Source organism: Benincasa hispida, chromosome 4 (assembly GCF_027475165.1).
Source record: "Benincasa hispida cultivar pf3 chromosome 4, pf3_genome.v1.1, whole genome shotgun sequence".
Taxonomy (NCBI): Eukaryota; Viridiplantae; Streptophyta; class Magnoliopsida; order Cucurbitales; family Cucurbitaceae; genus Benincasa; species Benincasa hispida.
In genome coordinates this window covers 60,806,991-60,833,164 of record NC_143481.1, presented here as the reverse complement: position 1 = coordinate 60,833,164, position 26,174 = coordinate 60,806,991, and the positions used below count along the sequence as shown (strand labels likewise).

The 26,174-nt window shown below is 31.7% G+C and overlaps 1 protein-coding gene across 1 annotated transcript; it reads right to left on the bottom strand.

Annotated features, from left to right (window-relative positions):
* Window positions 1-9,991: 9,991 nt before the first annotated feature.
* On the bottom strand, window positions 9,992-13,777 carry LOC120076854 (Sphingomyelin synthetase family protein). The gene is made up of 4 exons (XM_039030801.2): window positions 13,290-13,777; window positions 11,488-11,882; window positions 10,737-10,930; window positions 9,992-10,638 (listed from the first exon to the last, which is right to left on the bottom strand). Exons 1-4 carry the CDS (start codon window positions 13,580-13,582, stop codon window positions 10,231-10,233), a joined length of 1,290 nt encoding a protein of 429 aa, XP_038886729.1. The 5' UTR covers window positions 13,583-13,777; the 3' UTR covers window positions 9,992-10,230.
* Window positions 13,778-26,174: the final 12,397 nt, after the last annotated feature.

Sequence of the window (26,174 nt, the reverse complement as noted above, 5' to 3'; positions counted from 1 at the left end):
AATCTTCACTTTGATTTGAAGCTTAGCTGGAAGTAACCCATTTAATGCTTCATCTAATTATTATCAATTATTTCCTTACCAATTAATATATATATCAACACTCATTAAAAATTCATTTGATATATAACATTGGTGTATCAATAATTGATCGGTACAGAACTCATTAAAAGTTTATGATTTGAAGTAGATCGTCAATGTATCAATATTATATATCAACACACATCTAAATACAATTTTAGGTATGACATATATTATTGGTTCATTGGTAGGATATCAACACTCATTCAAAATTCATTTCAAATATAAGACATTAGTGTATCGATAACGATATGTCAATACTTAGTCAAAATGCATTTAAAGTAAATAATTGGTGCATTCATGGTACAATAACACTACAAAGATATAATTTCAAGTATAATATTAGTATATCAATAGTTTATATCAACCTTCATTCACAAAATTCATAAAAAAAATATAACGTTAGTGTTTCAATAATATATTAGATATTGGTATCATACTATCTCAAAAAGTGGCTTGAGAGGAGAATCAAATCTTAAATTTACAACACTGTCTTATGTTTTAAGATAAATCTTAGTTGTAATTTATGATTTTTATATATAGTTAAAAAGAAAAAAAAAACACCACATATTCATGGGCTGTTTAAAAGAAATTTATTAATTATATAAACTTTAGAATTGATTATAATTTATTATTATTTATTTAATATAAAAAAATAAAATTAACATTACATTAACTATTGGTTATCTTTTTAAATTCTCTCCTCCATACCCAACATATTATTTAAGAGATAAAGATGTTAGAAAAAATATAAAAAGTTTTTATGCCTTTATTTCAATAATTTAATTTCTAAAATTTATTAATTTTTATTAATGATGAGATTCCAAAAGACCTTGTAATTTTTACCTTCTACAACTATATAAAGAACTGTCTTCAACCATTTCTTTTAAATATTTGAATTTCTTTTCTATTTAACTTTGCTTTAATTCTTTTTAGTCCCTATGCGTTTTGTTTTGCTTTATAACTTCTATTATGAAATTGATATTAATCTAACTTTCATCTTTGATTTGACTTTACTTGTGTGTTGTAATATATTAGTACTTTGTATTTTTTTTTTTTTTTTTAAGATGTTAATACTTTGTAATTTAAGAGTAAGATATACATGTGTAAGCCATCAACTGTGAAATCAAACCAAAAAATACTTCGAGTTTTATTATTATTATTATTATACAGCAAGAGTGCTTTGAGTTTTTTTTTTTTTTTTTTAACATGGAGGGATTTGAGTTAAGTGTATAAATACACTGTCTTATGATGCATTAGTTTCTTTTAAATAATAACAACAACAATAATAAATATAAAAACTATAATAAATATATGTGTTAGTAAAAAATATATATATTTTAAAATTAATAATAAATTCATGTTGGTTTAGGTTATTTTAGGTGAACCTATGAACCAACTCAATCCATAAATATTTATCAATAGTGTATTACTTTTTTTAGCAAAAAAATACATTTAAAATAATTGTAAAAGTAAAGTTACAATATAATTTTCGCATATGCAACGCACGTCAATGCCTTCTAGTTTATTTAAAATGTAATCACTATAATAAAATTGGAAGTCTATTATATTGAAAAACGGTCACAATTAAAATTCGTCACTTATTTTGTGTCATTATATCTCTAACTATGAGTTTTAGTGACCATTTTGGAAAAAAAAAAAAAAAAAAAAAAAGAGAGGTTATAATTGGACTCTTATATCTAATTTTGCATAATTCTCTATTTTTATAAAATTTCAGAATATCTACAAGCTCCCAAAATAAGGGATTTGACTAATTTTCATTTTAATGGACAATGTAACCGTATAAAATCTCGAATATTTCATATTATAACTCGATGATAAACAAAACCTTTTAAATATTTTTATTTAAATTATATCCATATTATCATTAAATTTAGGGTTATTATCTACATTTTGAATTTTTGGTGATGGTCATACTCAAACGGGGGGATGCAGTGTACCATTTGATTTTACATCGATGGCAACAAAAAGAAACCTAATGAGAGGAAAAGTGAGGTGTGTAACCTTCAAATGGATGCATTGACTCCAAAAATCATCTTATCGAGGTGTCCTTGTCAATAGGCAAAGGTGGTAGTTTGTAATGGTCCGAGTTTAGGAAGGAAACATGGATGAACTGAAATTATATCTGAATGAGAAGGATCATGAGGACGTGAAATTATCGAAAGTTGTTATCTATACCAACAAGATTACTCAATCATAGGAACTCCGAAATTAAACATGTTTAGGTTGGAGTATTTCTATGTTCAGTAATCTCCTGGGAATTTTCGTAAGATGCATGTGAATGAGGACAAAATATGTCGAGAGGACCTGTATTAGTTTGTGATGATAGAATTTATTCTTAGAAGTATAAGACATGTATAATCATCATCATGAAGCTATTGAATGTAGATGTTACATTAAATTTAACTTTTGCATGCAAAATCATCATTATAAAAAAATTTGTTTTTAATAGGAGTTTGGGATCAACTATAATTCCCCATATTTTAATTTTAAATGTTGAAGGCACAAGCTAGGTCTCATAGGGTCTCCATATATATACATGAACATCCACTTTTATTGACCAGTCAAGAAAAAATCGGTTTTAGCATGTACAAATAAATATTTTAATTTCTACAACTTTTTTTAAAGTAAAACATCAATACATGTTTTTCCATTTACGAAATTCTAATTTTAACATTTATGTAAATATTTGTTGTTAGGAAAAAAAACTTGTTTTTATTATTATTATTATTTTTTAATGAATCTTCTTTCTTATCTTATTAAAAAAAATTGTTTGTTTTCTACTTTAAAATTTTTCATATGACTTTAGGGGGCAATAACGATTTTTAAAATCATCTATAAATCTCAAGTAGCTCAATGCACCTAAAAGTTAATAAAATTATAAAGTTATCTATTTTGGTAATTTAAACAAAATTTATGAACTTCTTTTATATGCATAATATTTCTAAAAATGTTGTTCAAAAAAATGCAGAAGATGAATTGTTGATATGTTTTTTTTAAAAGAAAGGTTGAATTTCAAATTAAGAAAATTAAATTCATTTTTACCTGTTATCTCCCTAATTTTCTCAACTATGTTCTATGTATCTCTTTCTTCTCAAATACTCCTATATCTATAGCCATAACTTTGTTGAAACAAATACCAAAAGATCTTGAGATGATGTTATATAATGAAATTAAATATTTCGTGATCCGGTCTTATACAAACTTTTTTGTATAGAATATCCTCGCTCGCATGTCTAATACATGAATGATCAAGATCAAATCATTTATAGCACTTTACAACAATTATAACACCTACAAAGCGGGTCATATTCGTAGTATCACAAGGATAAGGTACCTAGCCTTATCCATATACTACAGACCATTTAGGTTATCACTTAAACATGATCCACCTGTATGTCTCCACATACATGTTTAAGTTACAACAATAATCTTGGATGTTAGTTTATTGGTTTGTGGTTAATGTAACTAAAATATCACATATTTTATAGACAAAGTGAATAAAATACCATATATTTTATTAATTACATAAGAGTTTGTTCATACAAAGTTTACAAACTATAGGACCCTATAAGATTTAGAGCATTAACCCCAAAAATCTCCCACTTGTCCTAAAACTAGTGGGATGTACAATATAATAAAATACAAAGTACACAAAACAATAAATTAGGGCATAACACGCCCAGTACAAGATCTCCCACTTGCCCTAGTCCAACCGTGGTTTGTCCCATAGACCCATATTCTGCAGGTTATATTCAAACGCTATAGCCGTGAGGGTCTTCTTAAACGGATCAACATCATTGTACTCTGAAGCTATCTTCGTGACAATCACATCTCCTCGATGAACAATCTCTTGGATGAGATGATACTTCTGCTTTATGTGCTTGTCGCGCTTATGACTCCTAGGCTCTCGGGAATTAGCCACAGCACCATTATTATTACAATAAAGTATGATAAGCTTTGACATGTCTAGAACAACTTCCAGATCAGTCAGAAATTTCTTGAGCCAAAAGGCCTCCTTAGCAGCTTCACAAGCTGCTACATACTCAGCCTTCATGGTGGAGTTCGCGATGCACCCCTGCTTGGTGCTTCGCTATACTACTACTCCTCCGTCAAGAGTGAACAATGATCCTGATGTGGATTTTCTAGAATCCCTATCAGTCTGAAAATCAGAGTCCGTGTATCCCGTAAGGATCAAATCCTTATAACCATACTCTGCCTCCATAGTGGAGTCAGAAATGCATCATTGCTTGGTGTTTCTCTAAACTATAGCCTCTTCGTTAAAAGCAAACACTGATCTTGAAGTAGATTTCCTGAAATTTTTATCAACCTAAAAATCATAGTCTATGTATCCTGTAAGGATCAAATCCTTATAACCATACACAAGCATGTAGTTCCTCGTTCACCGTAGATACTTGAAGTTGCTTTGTCTAAGAAACAATATCCTAAGATACCTCAAGAAGTTGAGGAGATAAGATGGATCTCCTATGCATCAGTTATTGGTAGCTTGATGTACGCAATGTTATGTACTAAACCTGACATCTGCTATGCAGTGGGGATAGTCAGTAGATATTAGTCGAATCCAGGATTAGATCACTAGATTGCCATTAAAACCATCCTCGAGTATCTTCGGAGAACGAGGGACAACATGCTCGTGTATGGGTCCAATGATTTGATCCTTATAGGATACATAGACTCTGATTTTTAGACTAATAAAGATTATAGGAAATCTACTTCAAGATTAGTGGCACTTAATGGAGAGGCTGTAGCTTAGATAAGCACCAAGTAATGATGCATTCCTGACTCCACTATGGAGTCAGAGTATGTAGTGGCTTGTGAAGCTGCCAAAAAGCTTGTTTGTCTTAGAAAATTCATGACTGGTCTAGAAGTAGTTCCAAACATGTCAAAGCCCATCATTCTTTATTGTGATAATAATGGTGTTATGACTAATTCCAGGGAACCCAAAAGTTACAAGCGCAGGAAGCACATAGAGCGGAAGTATCACTTAATACGAGATATTGTGCATCGAGAGGACGTGAACATCATACAGATAGCTTCGACACACAATGTTGCTGATCCATTTACAATGGTCCTCGTGGCTAAGGAGTTTATGGGTCACCTGCAAAGTATGGGTCTACGAGAAATGTCACATTTAGTCTAGGGCAAGTGGGAGATTTTGTACTGGGTGCGTATTGTATGCCCAAGTTTCTTGTTTTATGTGTACTTTTGTAATAGTTTGACTTTTATGATGTACACCCCGCTAGCTTTAGGAAAAGTGGGAGATTGTTGGAGTTGATACCCTAAATCTCGTGGGTTCTATAGTTTGTAATTGTAATGTACAAATAATTTAATTATTTAATAACATAAGTAGTCTTTTATTTGACATTTAGTACCATTAACTCACAAAACTAATAAACTAAGCTCCATGGTTGTCTTCTGTAACTTAAACATGTATGTGGAGACATATAGGTGGATCATATTTAAGAGACAACCTAAATGGTCTGTAGTAGATGGATACGGTTGGGTACCCTATCCTGGTGACACTTTGTTATAATTGTTGCAAATTGCTAAAAATGATCTAATCCTGATCATTCATGTGGAGACATGTGAGCGAGAATGTTCTATACAAAGAATATGTACAAGACTGGACCACGAAATGACTAGTCTCACTATATAACACTGTTGACAGAGGAGACTTACATTTCACCAGGATGACCATAAGTGACTTGACTTAAATCTTGAGTGATTTATGAATTCTTACCTATGAAGGCAATCCTTTGACCTGCATGAATGAGAGTGGCCAATATCGTTAACTCAATATGTCTATCATTTTGGGGACTTGTCTGATTGAAAAGTTGGGAACGCAGCTACACAAGAAGGAATTCACTCATTCTCTGTAGTTAGAGAAAGTAGAGAAATTGCTTCCTTAAGGGCTGATTCTGAGGCTTGAACAATGTAGCGCTACACCTCTCCTGGCTCGAGAGGGGTTTGATCATAGTTGGACTATGACTTATTGTTCATTAAAGGGATTAGTGGTATTTAAGGAGTTAGATGTTACAAAAGGGGCAAAATGGTAATTTTGGCCCAGCTATATTTACGAGCAATTTATGAAGGGTTAACGCACCATCGATTTGTTATATCCAATGGACACAAAAATATATCTGTAGCGTGAAGAGTGCAGCTGTCAGCCTTTAGTGGAGTGACCAACAGTGAATGGAAGTTGAGTAATTTAATTAAAGAGTTTAATTAATTGTCCAAATACCATTCGAGCTTCAATTTATAGGTCCATAAAGTCCCTTCGGTAGTTTCAATCCAAATACCCACTGGGATTATTGAGAATCAAATTAATTTTGGGTTAATTTGAATTGTTCAAATTAATTGAGGAAATTAATTATATATGATAGAATTAATATGAATTGATTATATATGATATAATCAATATAATGTATTTGATACGTTATAATATAAAGTTCAATTTGAGAGGAAATAAATATTTGAATATAATTCAAATATTAATTAAATGAATTGGATTCATTTAAAAACCATAAGTTAAATTTAATATGAATTTGATTTATATTAAATAACTATAGGTTTATTGAGAGAATTTCAAACTATAGATTATATTATATGTGATATAATATAAACTATAAGTTACATGTTATATTAAGATATAACATATAGTATAATGTATATTATATGATAGGTTAGTTATCATATAATTTTATTATATTAAATTAACTTCAATAGGTTTGTTTTTTTAAATTTAATTTTTAATTAATTTTAAAAAGGGAAAATAACTTCCCCTTAATTCCCTCACTTCAAAATCCTAGGAGTGGGGTGGTTTTCAATTACTGGTCTTCTACCATAAAACACAAAAGGTCTATGATCTTTCTCCTACGACTTTCCGAATCAATCTCTGAGCAAAAGCTTCCTCTCAAAAACTCTCTATCCCTGCCCTAAGAAATTAATCATAAAGCCCACAATCTCTTATGGATTCTCATCCCAAATGAGAATACAGTGGTTTCCGATTGGTGCTATCTGTTTCTGGGTATTCGTTGTTTTTTATGCAATTCAAAGGAGACGAATTGTGAAGAATTTTGTGACGTTAAGGGTAAGTTTTCTTTAAAGACCCTAATTTCCTCTCTATTCTCTTTTCTTTAAGCATGCTATTTTTGTTGAATGTGTAACGTTTTTCATCTCTGTAATTTTATGTGCCTGTGAAAAATTAATATTGGGATCCAATCTCGGTTACGTATGGTTTTCACAAACCTACATATATATTCAAAAAGCTCAATTCCTTTTCCTTAATAAAACATAAATAAGTTTTTAACCCCAAATCCTACTTGGATTCCAAGTATATTTATATTCTACATCTCTCTCCAAAACCAATTTCACACATTCCCAATGGTTTCATTAACTAACCCAATTTTCCAAATCTTCTCCAATATATCCAAATTTTAAATCTTTAGCATTGAATTATCTTAATCCCAATAATTCAATTATAGCCCAACGTTCGAAATAACATCCAAATAATTTAAGGTGTTTAAATTAAAAATTACTTAAAAATTTGGATTGTCACATAGGAGGTGAAATGGCATTTAAATCAAAATTATAAGACTAAAATATAATGTAAAGAAAACATAATTGTACCTTTTGCGGGATTAGAGCGAGAATTTTAGAAGTTGCATAAACATCAATCTTTTTAGGAACAATATACCACTACAACCACAATACGAAATAGAAGTCTAAAAATTATTATTGTGAATGAATAAAAAGGAAAAGTCAAGATATAAAAGGGAAAAGCAAGAGATTGTCTAACATAACCACTTATAAATATATCATATATTTAAACAAAAAATCAAAATTTAATAATAAAAAGAAATAATCTTATTAAAAAATTAACATTTTTCATAAATAAAAACTAGCCAAATCCAATCTAACCTAATCTTTAGAACATAATTTTAAGTGATTTGTTCACCATTTACATCTGAAAAGAAAAAAAAAATAAACAAGCTCAAATCCACGATAATTCTCAATTCAAACAAATTCTTCTAATTAAAAAAAATAAAAATTTTCCTTTTTAGGCAAACTTCATTCTTCATCATTTACGTCTATAAAGTTTGATCGCTCCTTAGAAGAATTGCAACATCTCCGGCCATCAACATACCATGGAATGAATATGAAAAAACTAAAAGTCAATGAAATTATAAAACTAAGTTAAATGATCACTAACCTTTCAAAAATCCTGATCATTATTCTTGGGATCCAACGACTTTTAATGAAGACATCACGGTGAAACAAACTAATTTTATCACTTTTCATTCATAAAGAGTTATCATTATGTTATAATTAAAATCCTGATCATTGTTCTTGGGATCCAACGACTTTTAATGAAGACATCATGGTGAAACAAACTAATTTTATCACTTTTCATTCATAAAGAGTTATCATTATGTTATAAAGTATTAATTATACTTGAGACGTTTTAAAATGAAGGGGTATGGGATTAAAAAAAAAAAGGGTGTAATGTGAAGATCAAAAAGTGAGGCTTGAAAAAACATCTTACATAAAGAGAAAAAATAAAATTAAGGGAAAAAGGATAAAAAGGATAAAAAGGGTAAAATGGAAATTGTAAAAGAAGTAAAGGCAAAATGGGAATTTCATAGTAGAGATTATTATTATAATCTTACATGTATTTATGCATATATACTTCACATAATTCATCCACATATGATAAGTTTTTAGTCTATGAGGATGGGGATAGCTTGAAAAAAATTAGCAATTATTGTTTTTTATTTTTTATTTATACCCTTTGAATTGTTGGATGTTTTACCTTCCTGTGTTACCTATATTTATTATTGTACCACATTTACCTACATTTATGTATATAAACGTCACCCTATTTTACTTTTAAATGTTAAATGTATAAGTTAGATCTTTTCAAATCTTATATATATCCAAGAACACCCACATTTATTACATATTTATATCGTTTTACCGTATCTAAGCATATATACGACATGCGTGTGTGAGTTTGGAGATAGGTGGAGAAAATATTTTTATTTACTATTTTAGTCATTTTGTTTATGTTTTTATTTATATTTGTTCAAATTTTCTTTATTAGTTATCCTTATGTATAGGGATTGATGACTTGGAAAAAATCAAAATCTTAGAGGGTACTTTTGTCACAAGTTTTCTAACAAATTGCCCTTGATATAGATTTATGCCTTTTGGCAACCAAAGTTTGTTTTAGGCATTTTTAAAACACACCTATTAAGTATGTCTATTTTTATTTTCGATTCAAAAATCAAATGATTAGTAAACAAGGCTAAAAATTGTTACCAAATTGGACCTTACTATTATTTTTAAAAAAAATAGGAAAAAACAATAATTTTTACACTCAACTTGTAAACTAAACTTTCAATTTCATCCAATTATACTTCAAATTTAGATAATATTGTAATATTGACTTTAAACTTTAAAAAGTGTTGCAATTTCAACTCTAATAGTTTTCGCACCAAAAGTCTTTAAAAAAAGAAAAAATCTTTCTTATTCATTCACTGAATTGAAAAGCATATGTGTGAATTATGATACAAATTTGATAAAATTTTAGAGAAAACGAATGTTAGATTATGTTTTATGAAGACTTTTACATCATCTATTAGAATTAGTGGGTGAATTAGTGTTGAACCGAAGATAAAACTGACATTTATTTAAATTCAGAGTCTAATTTTGAGAGTCAAATTTGATTGAAGTCATGAAAATGATACCAAATCCCATCGATCAATGAAAATGAACTCGAACTCCAATACTAATTCCTTGGCTGCTCATTTAAACTAATAACCAAAACCCATAAATGGAGGATAAGGGTGCAACACTACTAAAAACCTACTTCAAAGACAACGTAGTTTCTAATTAATTTATCAAACATCACAATATAAAACCATACCAGCATTCATTACACTCTACAAGAAAACATTTGCCTCAAATCCTAGCAATAAACTAAAGAAGACTTCTTTTTTTTTTTCTTCTTTGGGAAAGGAAGAAATCGGATAACGATACAAATTACAAAACTTGCATGGATAATCAGTGTGCGTGAGCCCGTGGAACGTGTGATCGCTCTATGTAAATTTAACCATCACTTGTCCACGTGAAGGCTAGAAGAACAATAACAAGTGCAGCAAATATCGTTGCACAAGCGAAGAACCACAACACTCCGCTCTGGCCTCGATTGCCTTCAATGTTGCTCTCTTGACTAGTTAACTCTATTTCTTTTAGAAGTTCTCTCACCTTATCAATATCCGCATCTTTTGCAGCTTGCACTAATTTATTTTGAATCTTCTCCAACTTCGCTAGCCTTTGACGTTTCACGACATCTTTAGCTGACCAAATGAAGCCAGTCATTTTCCATAAAAGGATGCCAACATATATTGCAACAACACAATCAACAGAGTAATGGTGGCGTTCTCGTATTTCACGCTGAGCACTGTGTATTACAAAAAACCATACAACAGCCGAGCTAAGACCTCCATAAGCCTCCTGTTTCAGTATTTCATGTATTAAGAGACTTAAGTATAATTATAGCCAAAAGCAAAACATTATATCACATCAAGCACGCTGCACAATAGAGTATATACCGTCCAGGCCATGGCAGTGAGGACGGCAACAAGCATGTGGCCACTGTATACAAGGTCATTGCAGCCACCCCCAGCCTTCTTAAGCAAATTGTACCAGGAAGATCCTTCAGAGGGTGTTGGTCGAAGAAAATCTAGTAGGAAACTCATTTTACCCCAATCAGGTCTGTAGTCACCAAGAATCTGTCCAGGATCAGCTGGGAAAATAACAATTTTACATGTTAACAACTCAGAAAAGTGGAAGCACAATGCATAAAATAGAGAAATTTCCAGTCATTATGTACGAACAATCTTCTACAAAGCTAGACGTATAAGGAATTTAAAAGGTTGCTCAATAACAAATTATCTTATCTTAACATTTGGTTCTACACTCCTAAAACTATAAAAGTGCTATCTAGCCAAGTATTTGAGCTAAAAACAGCCCACCAACTTCCTAAGTTTGTGTTAAATAACTCAACTTCAATAGCGAACACTATTGAAATTTGCACATTTATTGACGAACTCTATCTTATAACTCTGCATCTCCAAACACAAATTTCCTAACTTCAAATATTAACTCCAGACTTCATAACTCAATGTCCGAAACACCCATCAAGTCTTCTCTTACAAAGCAATTTGAGTGCTTTTAACTCTTTTCAAATGCAAGATTAAATTACTCAGTTTCAAATACGATGGTTTCAGTGGAAAGCATTTATGGTCAGGATAAGAGTTTGGAAGTGTGCATGAAAAAAATGGGAAGATTTAAGTCACTTACCAAAAGCTATGTCCCGATTTATCAACTGGCGAATTGTATCAGCATCTTCAGCATAAGGAACATAGTACTTCTGTGCCCACCGATGAGGGTATGCTGGGACTCTGAATCGAGAATAAGCACACCATGGCCTTGCAGATGGTAGAATTGTAGAGACAAAAGTTATGGCCCTGAGAAGTCGGCCGATTGCCATGGTGAACATATACCTTGCACCAAGTCCAAGTCCAGGAGCTTTTACTGAGTCAAACAGCACAGAGAATGCTAACATAATGAACAACATCAGGAAGTGGTGCAATCCAATAATCCGAGCTCTCAATATCTCCACGACAGCATGAGGAAGTTTCTCGTTCGATGCCAAGAGTAACCATTGGCCAGTATCAGGAAGAGGAGATGCGTCACTGTCAAATGTCAAGAAAGCCACGATCTTAGAATTTTAACTGAAAATAAAACCAACAGGGAAATGAAACCAGATATATTGCTTATGAGTAAAGGAGTTTCACAAATTTTAAGTTATTAGTATAATGAAAGAAAGTAACCATCATGGGTTAGCCTAGTGGTAAATAAGGGAACATTCTCTTGATAGAGGGCTGAGAGGTCATGGGTTTAATCCATGATGCCCACCTACCTAGGATTTAATATCCTAGTGGCGTACTCATACAAGAACTATAATTCTGTTCTCGAAGAGCCTTACTATCATTCATCAGTTCTAGAAGAGCCATTTCACAACCAAAAATAGATTTTCTGAAACTTATATTCCCAGTTGTATGCTATATTGGAAGTCTGTATACCATAACATAATCTACTAGTACGAAGTAAATTACTGAATTGCCGCAGAAGAAAACAGAAGTGGGAATTAACAAGACTAAACGCATACAATTTTTTTTGTTTCATAGATTGAAATTATTCTATTATGCTTGTTAAAAATCCTATAGACTTTCCAGTTGTTTGCAAGATTCAATACTCAAAAACAACAAGCAAGGACTTTGTAGACTTCTTTAAACATAATGACTGCATCAACTATCATCAGATGTTGTTTAATTCCAGTGACTAGTAATAACGACATTGACGTTTATCCACACTCACTGCATCTCATTAATTTCATCAGATTGAGGCTATATATTCTGAATAAACATAGGAATTAGATCCACAATTTCAATTCATTTAAAAAAATAAAAAGGGAAAAAAACATATTTAAGAAATGAAAATAAGAAAACTAATTGACTGATGCTATGCAATTTCTAAACTGGGTTATGTCAGTGAATTAAGGAAATGTCGATCTATGGGGAACCAAAAATGAATTTATTAGCCGGATCCCTTTCCATTGGTGATAGACAAAATCTAAAGAGCTTTAACACTATAACGGATCTAAACTCATGAATCCTTCACAAAGAACGAGGTATGCCATTAATGTCTCATAATGAGACAAACAATCAAGATGGATATAAATGCCTTTTCGTTCTTTAAACTTCTAAAACAAATCATTTTTTCAGTCAACGCCTTCGTGAAGTTCAAATCTGGAAACTCAAGCTTAACCACATGCCAAAAATAACAGATCCATCATTAATCTCCCGATTCACACAAAAAGAAAATGAAAGAATTTCCAAAACCGGCGAGTTAACTAAAGCAGATCCACAGAATCGTACCTAAACTTGACCACCTAAAACAATTAGAAATCAGCTCAAAAATCAGAAATCAATCCTCTCCCTCCAAGTCCAAATCAAACTGAACATTCAAGAAATCCACTTCAATTTTTAGTCTACTAACACAGGAATCACAAAAGAGACAAATCCAAATCCTAACTTTACCTGTGCCAGTCGAGACCGAGGACGGCAGTGACGAATCGAACGGAGAGGGCTTCGAAGAGCAGAGCCGCGAGCATAAAGAGCATGGAGGAGAGAAATGGAATGGCGGAACGGAACTCGGAGGACCAGTGTTTGTAGAAAGGAACACGAACGACGGCGGCAAGGGCAAGGAGGGACCAGAGGGCTGGCTGAAGACGGGAATGCCATGCTGGCGAGAGGTGGCTGAGGTAGTCAATGGAGACATATGATATGGCGATGAGGCCAAGCCCACCGATCTTGAAGGCCGGCCACCGCATTTGGTGGTGGCGGTGGCGGTGGCGGACAAAGATGCGTAGATTAGTATTAGCTTGTTAGAGAGTAAATAGTTAGTTGAGGTGGAAGGAGGTTGAGATTACCAACAATATCTCTCAACGAACCTATGTTTATTTATTACCAACATTTCTTTTCGTGTATTTACTCCTTACAATGGATTAAAATATTATAACAACTTCGATACTGATAATCTCTAATATCTCTTATCACACAATATTTTTAAATATAAGAAAATGAATAACTTATTTATAATAAAATATCACTATTTATTAATAATAGATAATAATAAATAGTGACTTTGTGCTATTTTAAAAAATAGAGGTTAAAAAACACTTTTGATTCCTAAATTATCATGAAAGTAATAGTTTAGCCTCTCGATTTTGATTTGTAACTATTTAGTCCCTATACTTTCAATTTTGTAACAATTTAGTTATTGAACTTTACTACGTCACAATTTAGTCTTTACACTTTCAAATTTGTAACAATTTAGTCTCTACTGTAGAAATTAGAGTTAAGATTTAATAAGATTTCTTGCACAAATAAACAGATAAACTAATTAAAGACTCAATATTTTTATAAAATACAAAGTCTACATCATAAAATAATAAAATAATAAAAAATGATATCTAATTTTGATAAATTTGTTTGTATTAGTTGTTATGAATTTAAAAGTACAAGGACTAAATTGTTATATAGTAAAGTTCAAGGACTAAATTGTTACTTTCATGAAAATTTAGGAACCAAAAGTGTTTTTAATCTTAAGAATATTTTTTGCAGTTTCACCATTTAAAGCAAGTACCCGAATATTATTAATACTAGCATCGATATTTATAACTTAATTTGGAAGTAAAAACAAGGATAATTGCAATGAGTAACACTTTTAGGGTTAATAATTAAGTGCATAGCAATATTTTTAAGAATTGCAAATATAGCAAAAACAACCAGTGATAGACTATATTGCTCATAGACTCCTATAATTGATATGGTTTATCATTGATAGACTCCTCTTAGCGATATAGTCTATCACTGATATAGTCTGAGAGCTAGACATAAATTTTGTTATATTTCCAAATTCTTTTGCATTGTCCTATATTTTCTAATACTTTAGTTAGGTTGCTATATTTGTAATTGTCTTTAAAAATAATTTAATTGTTAATCTAAAAAATTTTTATAAATTTTTTCTCACAAAAATATCTACTGATATGGATATTTTATCGGTATATATGTGTAAATTAAACTTTCAATATCGATATCAACATTCATATTTTAATTCTCACTTACTAGTAACAACATGTTACATTTTATGATTTTGTTATACACTTTTGTCCCTTGAATTCTAAAGTCTTGGTGAATTTGACCTTTTGATTTTTTGTCAATATATAGGTTGTTTGAATAAGTTACTTTAAAATTTGACTTCTTGATTATATTAATATATTATTTTTATCCTTTTGATATATTTTTTTTTACTTCTTGATTATGTTAATATATTATTTATTTAGTTGCAACATATGAGGATGAAATTCAAACTTTTCATATTTGAAGATATATCTACTAATCAATTGAACAATTGATATTAATAAATCATGTTTTGACATGAAAAATAAGTGGTACAAGCCATAAATTTCATTTCAAATGTGTTTGGGTTCACCTACATCTTAAATTGTTTTTTTGTTTAGCCTATTCTATTTTATTTGGGTTATGTTTAGTAATAAGTTCTTTTTTAGAGATTGTATCTGATAAAACTTTTAATTTTGTGTTTAATAAGGCTATTTTTTTCAAAACAAAATGTTAAATACGACAATTAGTTAAAAAGGCAAAAATAAATAAATAAATAAATAATTTAGAAATCTATGCAACTCAAAGTATTAGTAAAGATAGCACAATGAAAAAGAATTTACAAATATAGCAAAATTTAGATCCAACACTTAGAGTCTATCAATGATAGATTATATCGCTAATAAGAGTCTATCGGTGATAAACCATATCGCTAAATAGGAGTCAATCATCGATAAAGTGTATCACTAATTGATTTTGCTATATTTACAATTCTTAAAAATGTTGTTATACACTTAATTACTAACCCTAAGAGGGCGTTTGGTGTGCAAGTTCAGAATCGAAAGTCTGAGAATCAAATGTCTAGGGACTTATTTAAGGGAGTTTCGAAATTTGGAAATCTCAAGTATCTGTGTTTGGAGTGTAAGATCTTGAAGTTTGGGTTGTTGAAATCTATGTTCGGTGGTAGATTATTAATTTCTAGATTCGAATAATTTATTTTTTAATATTTTTTTTCTAAACTATATATTTTTATGATCTAATTAAATGTAACACTTAATTTATTCAATTGAAAATTAAATTTATATTTCTACGTTTTTGTACCCATAATTTAACTCATTTACTCTATTAATTTTCATGAAAATAATGTATGATTGACAAATTTAACTTTTGATAACAAGGTAACAAAGTTTGAATTTTAGTTTAATAATATTAACAAACTTACAACAAATCTAATTTTGCTATAAATTCCCAATTTTATCTATATTTTTAGAGCAATGAAATGATTTTTACCATGATTTTTGAATTTTATAACAGTCTTAATCCATCTGTTAATATGTCTATTAATTACTTATGAAAAGTTGACATGACACCTAACTTTCAAAAAAAAAAAATCTAATTTTTAATTATCAAATAAAAAACATTTTTATTTGACTCCTTTTTTCTCTTACTCACTCCTTTCTTCATCTAATTCTACCGCTTCTTACTTCAACATCTATAACAACTTGAAGGGATTGGAATTTCCATAGCAAAAGCCTACGAATGTCGGATGTCTCGAATTTCGTTTTACGATCTTAAAAAAACAGAGGGGACAGAAACAAGATAAGCATACATAAATCTAAGCATACTTTTCTATTGTAAATTACAGAGAGAAAAGGAAAATGGTACACTAACCCTTGAAGAACCGTTCTTCTCGATTTTCCTTTTGATGAATGATCACGAATAGTGAGATCTACTCCCTCTAACACAGATCTTCTTTCGAATGCAGCAACTACAACACCGATAGCAATGAGATACCACCATAATGATTACTTTGTTATTCTTAAGGTGAGAATCAAGGAGAGTGTGTGCGCTTCCTTGATTAACTTTGGTGAAAGGGAAAGAGAGTTTTTCTTGAGAGAGTGTTAGCAGTAAGGAGATGAAGTTTTTGCAGAATTTTTCATGTAATGAGTCTATCCTCCTCACTACTCTACACACATATGAGAGATAACTCCCACAATGTGGAAAAAGAACTCCCTGGGAGTTATTAATTTGGATTTCAAAAATTTTAATTTAATTTAATTATATTACATTAATATAATTAGATGCAATCATATATTATATGATACATTATATTAATTGTATCTCATACAATTAATTCTCTTTAATTAATTTAAACAATTCAAATTAATCTAAAGTTAATTTGATTCTCATTAATCCTTATTAAGCTAACAATGGGACCTTATAGACCTACAAATTGAAGCTTCAATGGTACGAGATTAATTAATTAAACTCTTTAATTAAGTTAATTTTTCCATTCATTAATTGCCCGCCACTCCACTAAAGACCGACAGTTGTACTCTTTGCACTGTAGATATATTTCTATGTCCATTACATATAACCAATCAATAGAGCATTAACCCTTCACAAATTGCTCGTAAATACAACTGGGTCAAAATTACTGTTTTACCCCTATAGTTACATTTAACTCCTTAAGTACTACTGATCCCTCTAATGAACAATTAGTCATAGTCCAACTATAACTGAACCCTCATGGGCCAGGAGAGGGTGAGGCATCTCATTGTTCAAGACCTGGAATCAACCCGTAAGGGGAGCAATTTATCTACTTATCCTAACAATCGAAATGAGAGAATTCCTTAGTGTAGTTGTATTCCTAGCTCCCTAATCGAATGAATCCCCAAAATGGTAGGCATATTGAGTCGGCGAATATAACTACTTTCACTATACAGATCAAAGAATCACCCTCATAAGTAGGAGTTCACAACTCACCCAGTCTTAAGGTCAAGTCACATATGGTCATCTTGATCAAATATAAGTCTCTTCTAGTAACAACATTATAAAGAGAAACTAATCATTTTGTGGTCCGGTCTTATACAAACTTTTGGTATAGATACCACTGCTCACATGTGTCCACATGAATGATCAGGATCAAATAATTTGTAACACTTTACAACAATTATAACAATTCGGGCTATCCGTAGCGTCACTAAGATAAGGTAACCAACCTTATCCATTTACTACAAATTGTTCAATTTATTACAGAAACATGATCCATCTGTATGTTATCACATACATGTTTGAGCTACATCGAATAACCTTGGATCTTAGTTCATTGGTTTTGGGTTAATGTAACTAAATGTCAAATAAAATAACACTAATTTGGAAATAAATAATCTATTTATACGAATAAAGTTTACAAACTACAAGACTACAAGATTTAGGGTATCAACCCCAATATAATTGTCGCCACTGAAGACCATCTCCTTCCTTTCTATACAGTTTACTTTTCTTCTTTATTCTCCTTCCCCTTTCCTTCACTCTTTTCCCTTCTCTTTTCTCTCATTCTTTCATGCAATTCAAATAAAAGCAATTGTTAATTGTCAACCATCGACGATAGAACTGACTAGGGTAGTCAGCTCACAACAGTCGCAACGGTTGGTCGTCGACGATGATCACAATGGTCGGCTGGCAATGATCATGATGGTTGACTGGCGACAGTAAAAAAAATGACTATGACGGTCAACGAAAAATAGTACCCGATGAGGATCACGATGGTAGACCGATAATGACACGGTAGACGGTTGCCAATGGCGATCATGATGGACGGTTACGAACAACGATCTCTACACACTACCTTTGTATCTCTTTAGTTTGAAGTCTTTTTTTGCTCTTATTTTAATAGGTGTGACTGCCCGAGTCGAGGTTCACAAGGCGGGTGGTCAATCGACAACATTTGTCGAAAAGGATCACAATTGTCGATCGATGACGATCACCTTAGACATTCATTGACGACGATCATGACGATTGCCTGAGATGACATTCAAGAGGGTTGGCTAGTGATGATCATCAACAGTCACTAACGTCTAAGTATAAGAGGTAAAAAAAAATAAAGGGAAACGTTTTCCATTCCTAAGCATTCATTAAAAATCTCCCTTCCAAATCCATGAGTTTGGTTTATTATTCTCGAGGGTTTTATTCTACATGCCTAAACAAGCCAACCCCCCTCCCAAGCCAACCTCCCTCCCCCCACATTTCAAAATAGTCGTGAACTAATGATTTGGTTGCTCAATTTAAGCTCAATTAACTCAAATATAATCCTTATTCATTTGATGCTTTAAATAGCTTCGAATTACTCAATGTTTATAGATTAAACAATAATGGAAGTGATATTAATAAAACTATTAGATCGGTATGATAACCATAAAAAGGGTGAATATTGTTTAATTGATTTTTTCCTATGTTAAATTAAGTTAATTAGACATTTTATAAGACAGATTAATAATAAGAAAAAGACTCTAATTAATGCTAAAAACAAGAATGATAAAAAGTATGAAATAATAAAGTCAATGACTCAATTAGTAAAAAAAAAATAATCTAGAGCATCCAACTAAAATTAATTACAAAATTAACTATGAAAGAGTTAGAAAAGAAAACAACAAAATATTTATAATGTTTCAGTCAAATTCGACCTACTCTTTCACCAAGATCCTTTTCGGAATTTAAATAAAGAAATTCTGTCAACTTTTTCCATAAATTAGAGTCTAACCACAACCTTGCTTCACTAGTTCAAGAGCAAACTCGATCCATTCCACGGGTTGGATCAAACTGTTACAATATTTGCAAGTTTTAAAAATACACAACAAACTCTCTAAAAAGAATGGAGATACAGATTTGAGCTAACACAATTTAATTCTCACAGTACAATAAAATAATCACCTTTATAATAAAATGAAAAGATGGAGTTTGAAAAGTGAAGGAAGAGAGGTAAAAATCGGATTTTAATTTTTACCATTAGATTAAGTGAAAAGAAAAGGCAAGGGTGAAGATTAAAAATAAAAAGAAAACAATATTGTTATTATTATTATTATTTTAAAAAGAAGACCCAATGGTTATATTTTGCAATCCGACTTTTTTTTTTCCTTTAATGATTGTTGAACGGTTTTTAATTTTTTTTCAATAACTGTTTTTTCTTTTTGCAAATTGTTTTTTTTTTTGTTTTTTTTTGACAAATTCGTAAAGTCCTTCGTGTCACTCTTTATTCAGACTTCCCCATGTCACCTAGAGGTGAGTAAGAATGGCCAAAAAATCGAACTAAACAATCGAAATCAGTTGATCGAAGGTTGGAGGTCGGTTTTTCAAAAAGAAAAAAAAAAGGATTGGATCGATTTTGTCAAAATACAGCTAAAAATCAACCATCTCCAATGGACGTATAAATTGAAACTGACGGTTGCCAACCAAATATTAATATTATATCATTTTTGTTTTATATATTATATACTATAAATATAAATATTATATATTTTGATTATAAAATATCTTCTTTTTTTATCCCAACTTCCAAAGCTAATTATTAGTTTACATTATCTCTTCTCCCTTCTTTCAACTTTCAAGAATCACCATTTTCTTTCCCTTTTCTCTCCTTTTCCCCTCTCTCTCATGCAACTTTCTTTTTGTTTTAGAAGTTATCGTTCATAGTGTTATATCATTTTCTATCAATAATAGACCTAATAGGAAATACATCAGTATTAGACAACGATAGTATTCTATCATTGTCTATTAATATTAGATACGGATGGATGTCTATCAATATCTATTACTGATAGATATTGATAAAGAGCTTTTATAACTATCTACCAATGATAGACACTCAAACACAAGCACGCACACGCATACGTACACAAAAATGCACATACGCATATGCACACACACATGCACACGCACATAGGTCACGTATGCATGGACGCATGCAAGCATGCACAAATAGGTTTGCATCTTTTTTCGTTGAATTCTTACCTAAATTTTAACCCAAAAAAAAAAGTTTTTAAAACACTACTTTTTAAAATTTGAAAATTTTTAAAAACTACGATCAAAATGAGCTAAAAAAAACCTCAAATAAGCCCAATAAAACTAAATCTGAGCCAAACATCTCTGAAGAAAAATAGAGAAATATCACAAGTTCCTCGAAAACAAGTTACCATCGTGGCACTCGGTTGGTGCTACCCTCGACGTTAAAACTTGAGATGTTAAGAAAAATTGGCCAGTCGTAGCGTATAGCATAGCACAGTTGCCACGCGGCAATAGAAAAAGTTCAATTCTTATAAATTCTATCACCTAGGATTTTTTATGCCAAATTAATTCCACACACCACAAAATTGAGAGCCTTAGAGAGAGTTTTTAGTCTAGAAAAAGTGAAGAAATATTAAAAGTTCGTTTGGAGGCCGTTCGAGATACCAAGGTGCGAATCAAAGCTAGATCGTCAAGCTTTGATGGCGGAGCTTGCTTCGAGGGTAGTATTTCTTCATTTCCTTTATTTTTCTTTACTGCTTATGATGATTGCAAAGTTTAAGAATGTGTTTGTAGCATCAATGAGAGGCTAAACACTTTAGTTCTAGGGTGTTGATGAACGTTTTTATGGATTTATGTTAATGCATCCATATTTTCTATGGATGTGTGTAATTAATAGTTTTTTTAGTATTATTGTGCTTATTACATCCATTGTTTGTAGATGTATGTTAGGTTGAACATTCAGTTAGAAAGATTGCATGTTTAACCGGACCTATAATATTGGATTGTTAGATAATCTATCATGTAAATAGTTAGATTGCTAATGAAAGTTGATTATGACTAACTTTCATGTCATGCTTCTTAAATTGGGTTCAATAAATTAGTACTTGCAATTAGGTTTGCATGAGAAAAATAATGTTATTGGAAGATTAGACTTAAACACATATTTAGGATAAGAATCAACAGAAATACTTTGCATGACCAAATGAAGTAATTAAGAAAATCGACACCCTTGAATATCTTTATCTCTTGAATTTCACCATTGTTTTTTACTTTTGTTTTATTTAAACTAAAAAACATTATCACAAGACCATTTCTTAGCTAGGTATAATTCAACTATTTGATCTCTAGAGGATGATACTCAACCTCTTGACCATTTTACTAAAACTTGACCTGTGCACTTACAATAACACCAAGTTTTGGCTTATCGAGTTTTTGGCGCCGTTGGTAGTGCCACGCGCAAGTGAACATGGTCAAATTATAGTAAATTAAAACGGCCCAAGAGGCCTAGTATCGTTCTTAGGGATCAAATGAACAATTAATACTTATCTATTCAGAACTGTATCGATTTTAAATAAGGAACTGAAAAATGGATTTGACTGATTTTTAATTGCAAGAAAACTGAATGACTAGAAAAACTGAGTGTGAATTTCATATTGTTAGCTCCAAAAAGAACTAAGTTTATGGCCTTAACTTTCCTATATTTGGATAATTCTTGTATTTTATTTGTCTTATTTTGTAGGAAAATTAACCCAATGAAGCAAGTACATTACAAGGATGAAGAATCAAGCAAAAAGAAAGGAAAAACCGGGAGTCAAACGTATAAAATCAAGCTAAGATGAAAAAGGACAATTTTGCCTTGTTCCAACATTGCAACGCTCGTCATAAGTCTAAGTCCAATGCTCATTCGATGCTGTAAGGCAATAGCATCAGTTACAGGGCAGCGTTGCAATGTTGTCCCAAGCGTCACGACGCTCCGAAGTTGGATCATCACCGTCATTGCAACGTCGTTTGACGCTTGAACTCTAACATAAGGGACAGAACACTTAGTATTGCAACACTCCTTCAGAGCATTGCGACGCTATGACAATTGACAGAAATTTAATGTCGTGCGCGACACAACCGAGCATTAGAGGTGATGTTGCCAATTTGCGTTGCAGCGTTGTGACGCTGCGTGAAACCTATAAATAAGACGCTCGGGATTAGTCCAGTTTTGGGAGCCATTGAAGTCAAATTACTGAGTAATTGTCGCCATAATCAACCTCGATTCTTTTTTTTATCATTGTAATTCTGATATGCCTTTTAGAGGATAGGTAATTTTCTTGGGATAGTTTGTATATCTTGATTCTTGAAGGTTACTAGTTTAATTTATTCAATTGTTGTGAACCCTTTGGGTCGATTCATTTTAATATTAATAGAGTTTCAATAGATTTTTCTAAAAAGTTAATTTGTTGAAATTCTTGTTTGTAAAATCATTCTAGTCTATGCATTATTGATTGATTAAGTTGCATGTATTAGGATCACATATTTAGAGTCTATAATTTTTTTGGCCAAATTCATGTATGCCCTAGTATAATCTTTTCCAAATAAATCATGCTAATTAGGCTATTAGAATTTCTAATAGGTTGAGGGGTTCACATAATTCGAAAAATTAACTAGTGCCTAATGATAGAAAATAAAAAAAACATACAAATTAATCTCAAGATTTTTCTCTCAATTTGATTCAACCCTTTTCTATGCTAACTCTTGCTTTTCTCTATTTGTTTGTCAATTTACTTTATTAAAAAGAAAAAAAAAAAAAAAAAAAAAAAACAAAACAAAACCATCAAAACCCCTTTTTAAGTGGAATTCATAAATTGTCCTAAGTTGATTCAACAGTCTCTCTGTGGATTCGACTTCGATCTTACTGCTTTACTGCTTTTGTGGTAAAATAAATTACCCTTGCTCGGACCAGGGGCGGTGATGACAACGCCAGTCTCGGATTCCAACCACATATTAAAAGAGTGTTTTAGAGTATTGATTTCATCACATACTTCATTAGATAATGCTTAGATTAATCATGGAATTATACATAAAAATTTACCTAAGTCTCGAAACTAAAGTCCAGATTATTATCTTTCGAGAACAATCCCTTTTCATGCAATCCTAATTGATAACTAACATCATGATACCAAATTAAGATTCATGGCATTAGATATTTTCATCAACAACTTTTACTATTCTCCTAGCTATGTACATGAAAGGTTAATAGCAATCCAAAGTTATAGATTTGATAACTTATCGAATTGAATATTTAATCTAGCATTCATTGATGGTCACCCAATAGAAATTAATGACAATAACATTACTAGGTATAAAGTTCTACAATTCCATGAAATCACTAAGTATTAAACAAAATTCATAGGTAAATCTATCAATACCCTAAAACAAGAGAGTCTAGCCACTTATGGTTCTCAATCACATATTTGCATACAATTGACAACATAAAAGTATAGGGAAATAAAAAACCAGAGAAGATAACTATCATAATGCTTCTTTTTTTTATGGAAATCGTCAATCTCCTCTTGATCAGCACGTTGAGAATTTGAATGGTCTTCATAATAATTCTTCATTCTCTAACTCTTCTAGGGTAAGAACTCACTCTTTTAGGTCTGAAATTAGATTAGGATTTCGTGTCTTGAGTGTTGAGGGACGTCCAAATATATAGAAGTAGAAATTTGGGGCATAAAATCTTTCCAAAATTTGAAGAATTTTTAATTAAGGAAAGGCAGTGTTGTAACGCTCAGCTGCGAAATTGAAACGTTGGTCAGATGTTGCCATAACATAAGGCTATGCTGATCGTAACATTGCAAAACTACGTTTTAACTGCAACTACTGTCTTCAAGCGTAAAGGGTTGAAGGTAGTAATGCTCCCTGCTACGCTACTTTGGATGTGTGCGAACCTCTTCTGTCAAATTTCATAGCAATGCAACACTAATCTATGAAGTTGCAACACTCAATTAAGAGCAGCTATTGTCTTCTATCGTAAAGGGGCAGCGTCGTAATACTATGTTTTACGTTGCCCTACCCTTTGATTTTTAGACATTTTCATCCCTTCTCTTCACTCTCTTTTATCTATTGCTCGATTTTGACTTCTTTAAGCATAATTTGGTCCTTTTAGCTCATTTTAAGTTCATATTCCTTTTTAGTCTCAAACTTCGATCAAATTGACGCTGTTGCCAGGGAGACTTGGCAATCAGCCTAGGAAAATTTTTTAATTCCTTTTATTAAAAAAAAAAAAAAAAAAAAGGAATGTATGTTGCTTCCTTTTGGTTTATGACCCAATCCTCTGGGAGTGCAGGTTTCGTTTTTCTTGCAGATATTGACCAGGAGGAGAGGAGAATTCGAAGGAGGCGCGGAGAAGAAATCCCAGGAGAAGGAAATCCAAAAGTTGCTGACAACACAACAATAGGAGAAGAAATTCATGAGAAAACCCTAAGGGAGCTGGCAGAGCCTGACATGGACCAGCAACCCCTGTGCATCGTATTTCCACCTACCACGGTGCCATTCAAACTCAAACCCAGGCTGGTCAATCTATTGCCAAGCTTCAGAGGGCATGCAGGGGAGAACCCCCACAAACACATCAAAGACTTCCATATTGTTTGTGTAAGTATGAGACCCCATGGAGTCACAGAAGAGAAACTAAACCTTAGGGTGTTTCCTTTTTTACTACAGAACGACGCCAAGGATTTGTTGTACTACTTGGCTCTAGGGTGAATCATCACTTGGAATGAGCTTAAAAAGAAATTTCTTAAAAAAAAAATCAGCTTCTAGAGCCCATTCTATAAGGAATGATTTTTATGGTATAAAACAATTTGTGGGTGAGTCTTTGTCTGAATATTGGAAACGTTATAAACACTTATGTGCTAGTTTTTCCTAGAGAGTTGAGTCCAAGAACTAGCTTCCTATAGAAAAGTACAAACATGATTAGCGGCGCCTAAATCTAATATCCAAGTTAAGTGAGAATTTTCCACTAAGCATGTTTCAATTACAAGTAAATCTGATTTACCTTATTTTTCCTTTTCGGCTCTCTTTTCAACCAAATATTTCGAGCAGTTGCATTTCCAATGCCCTTCTTCTCCACAATGAAAACGTTTTCTTTTAGAAGCCTTGGTTTTTTTTAGCAGCAGGTTTCTTCTTCCATTTTCCCTTTTTTTTTCATTTGGATACTTTTATCTTTAGAAAAGGAAGGGGTTGACTTCTTTTTGTCTGAAGGCTTCATTCTCAAAGATGATTCCTTAAAAAAAATTGTGTGAAACAACTTTTGCTTCACTTTCTTTTAATTTCATCATCGATTGATAAGTCTGGAGTTCGTTCAATAGAGTAGTCAGGTTGTAATTAATCTTATTTATTACAACATTAGCTCAGAAGGTCAAGAAGCTCTTCGGAAAAGACTCCAAGATCATACTAACTTGACTAGTCTCATCTATGATAGCATTGTGAGCTTCTACAATATTAAAATGGACCATCATGTCCAGGAATGCTCCCTAACATTGGTCCCATCTTTCATGAGTGAGTTATAAACATATTTTCTAGCCTCATGTCATAATGAAGACGACGGTTGCCCAAACATCTCTTGCAATGATGCCATGATTTCACGAACAGTGAGCATGGCTTCATATTTCTTATTGAGCATATAAGATATGCTCGCCAAGATGTAGGCTCTCACCTTCTCATTAGCCCTTACCCATCTATCATAAA

Bases quoted from the DNA above. Each gene is read 5' to 3' on its own strand.
- LOC120076854 (XM_039030801.2), bottom strand. From the start codon at position 13,582: ATGCGGTGGCCGGCCTTCAAGATCGGTGGGCTTGGCCTCATCGCCATA. The intron at 11,883-13,289 runs GTAAAGTTAGGA...GACATTTGACAG, and splicing joins CTCGGTCTCGACTGGCACAG to TGACGCATCTCCTCTTCCTG. The intron at 10,639-10,736 runs GTATATACTCTA...ATACTGAAACAG, and splicing joins TCACTGCCATGGCCTGGACG to GAGGCTTATGGAGGTCTTAG.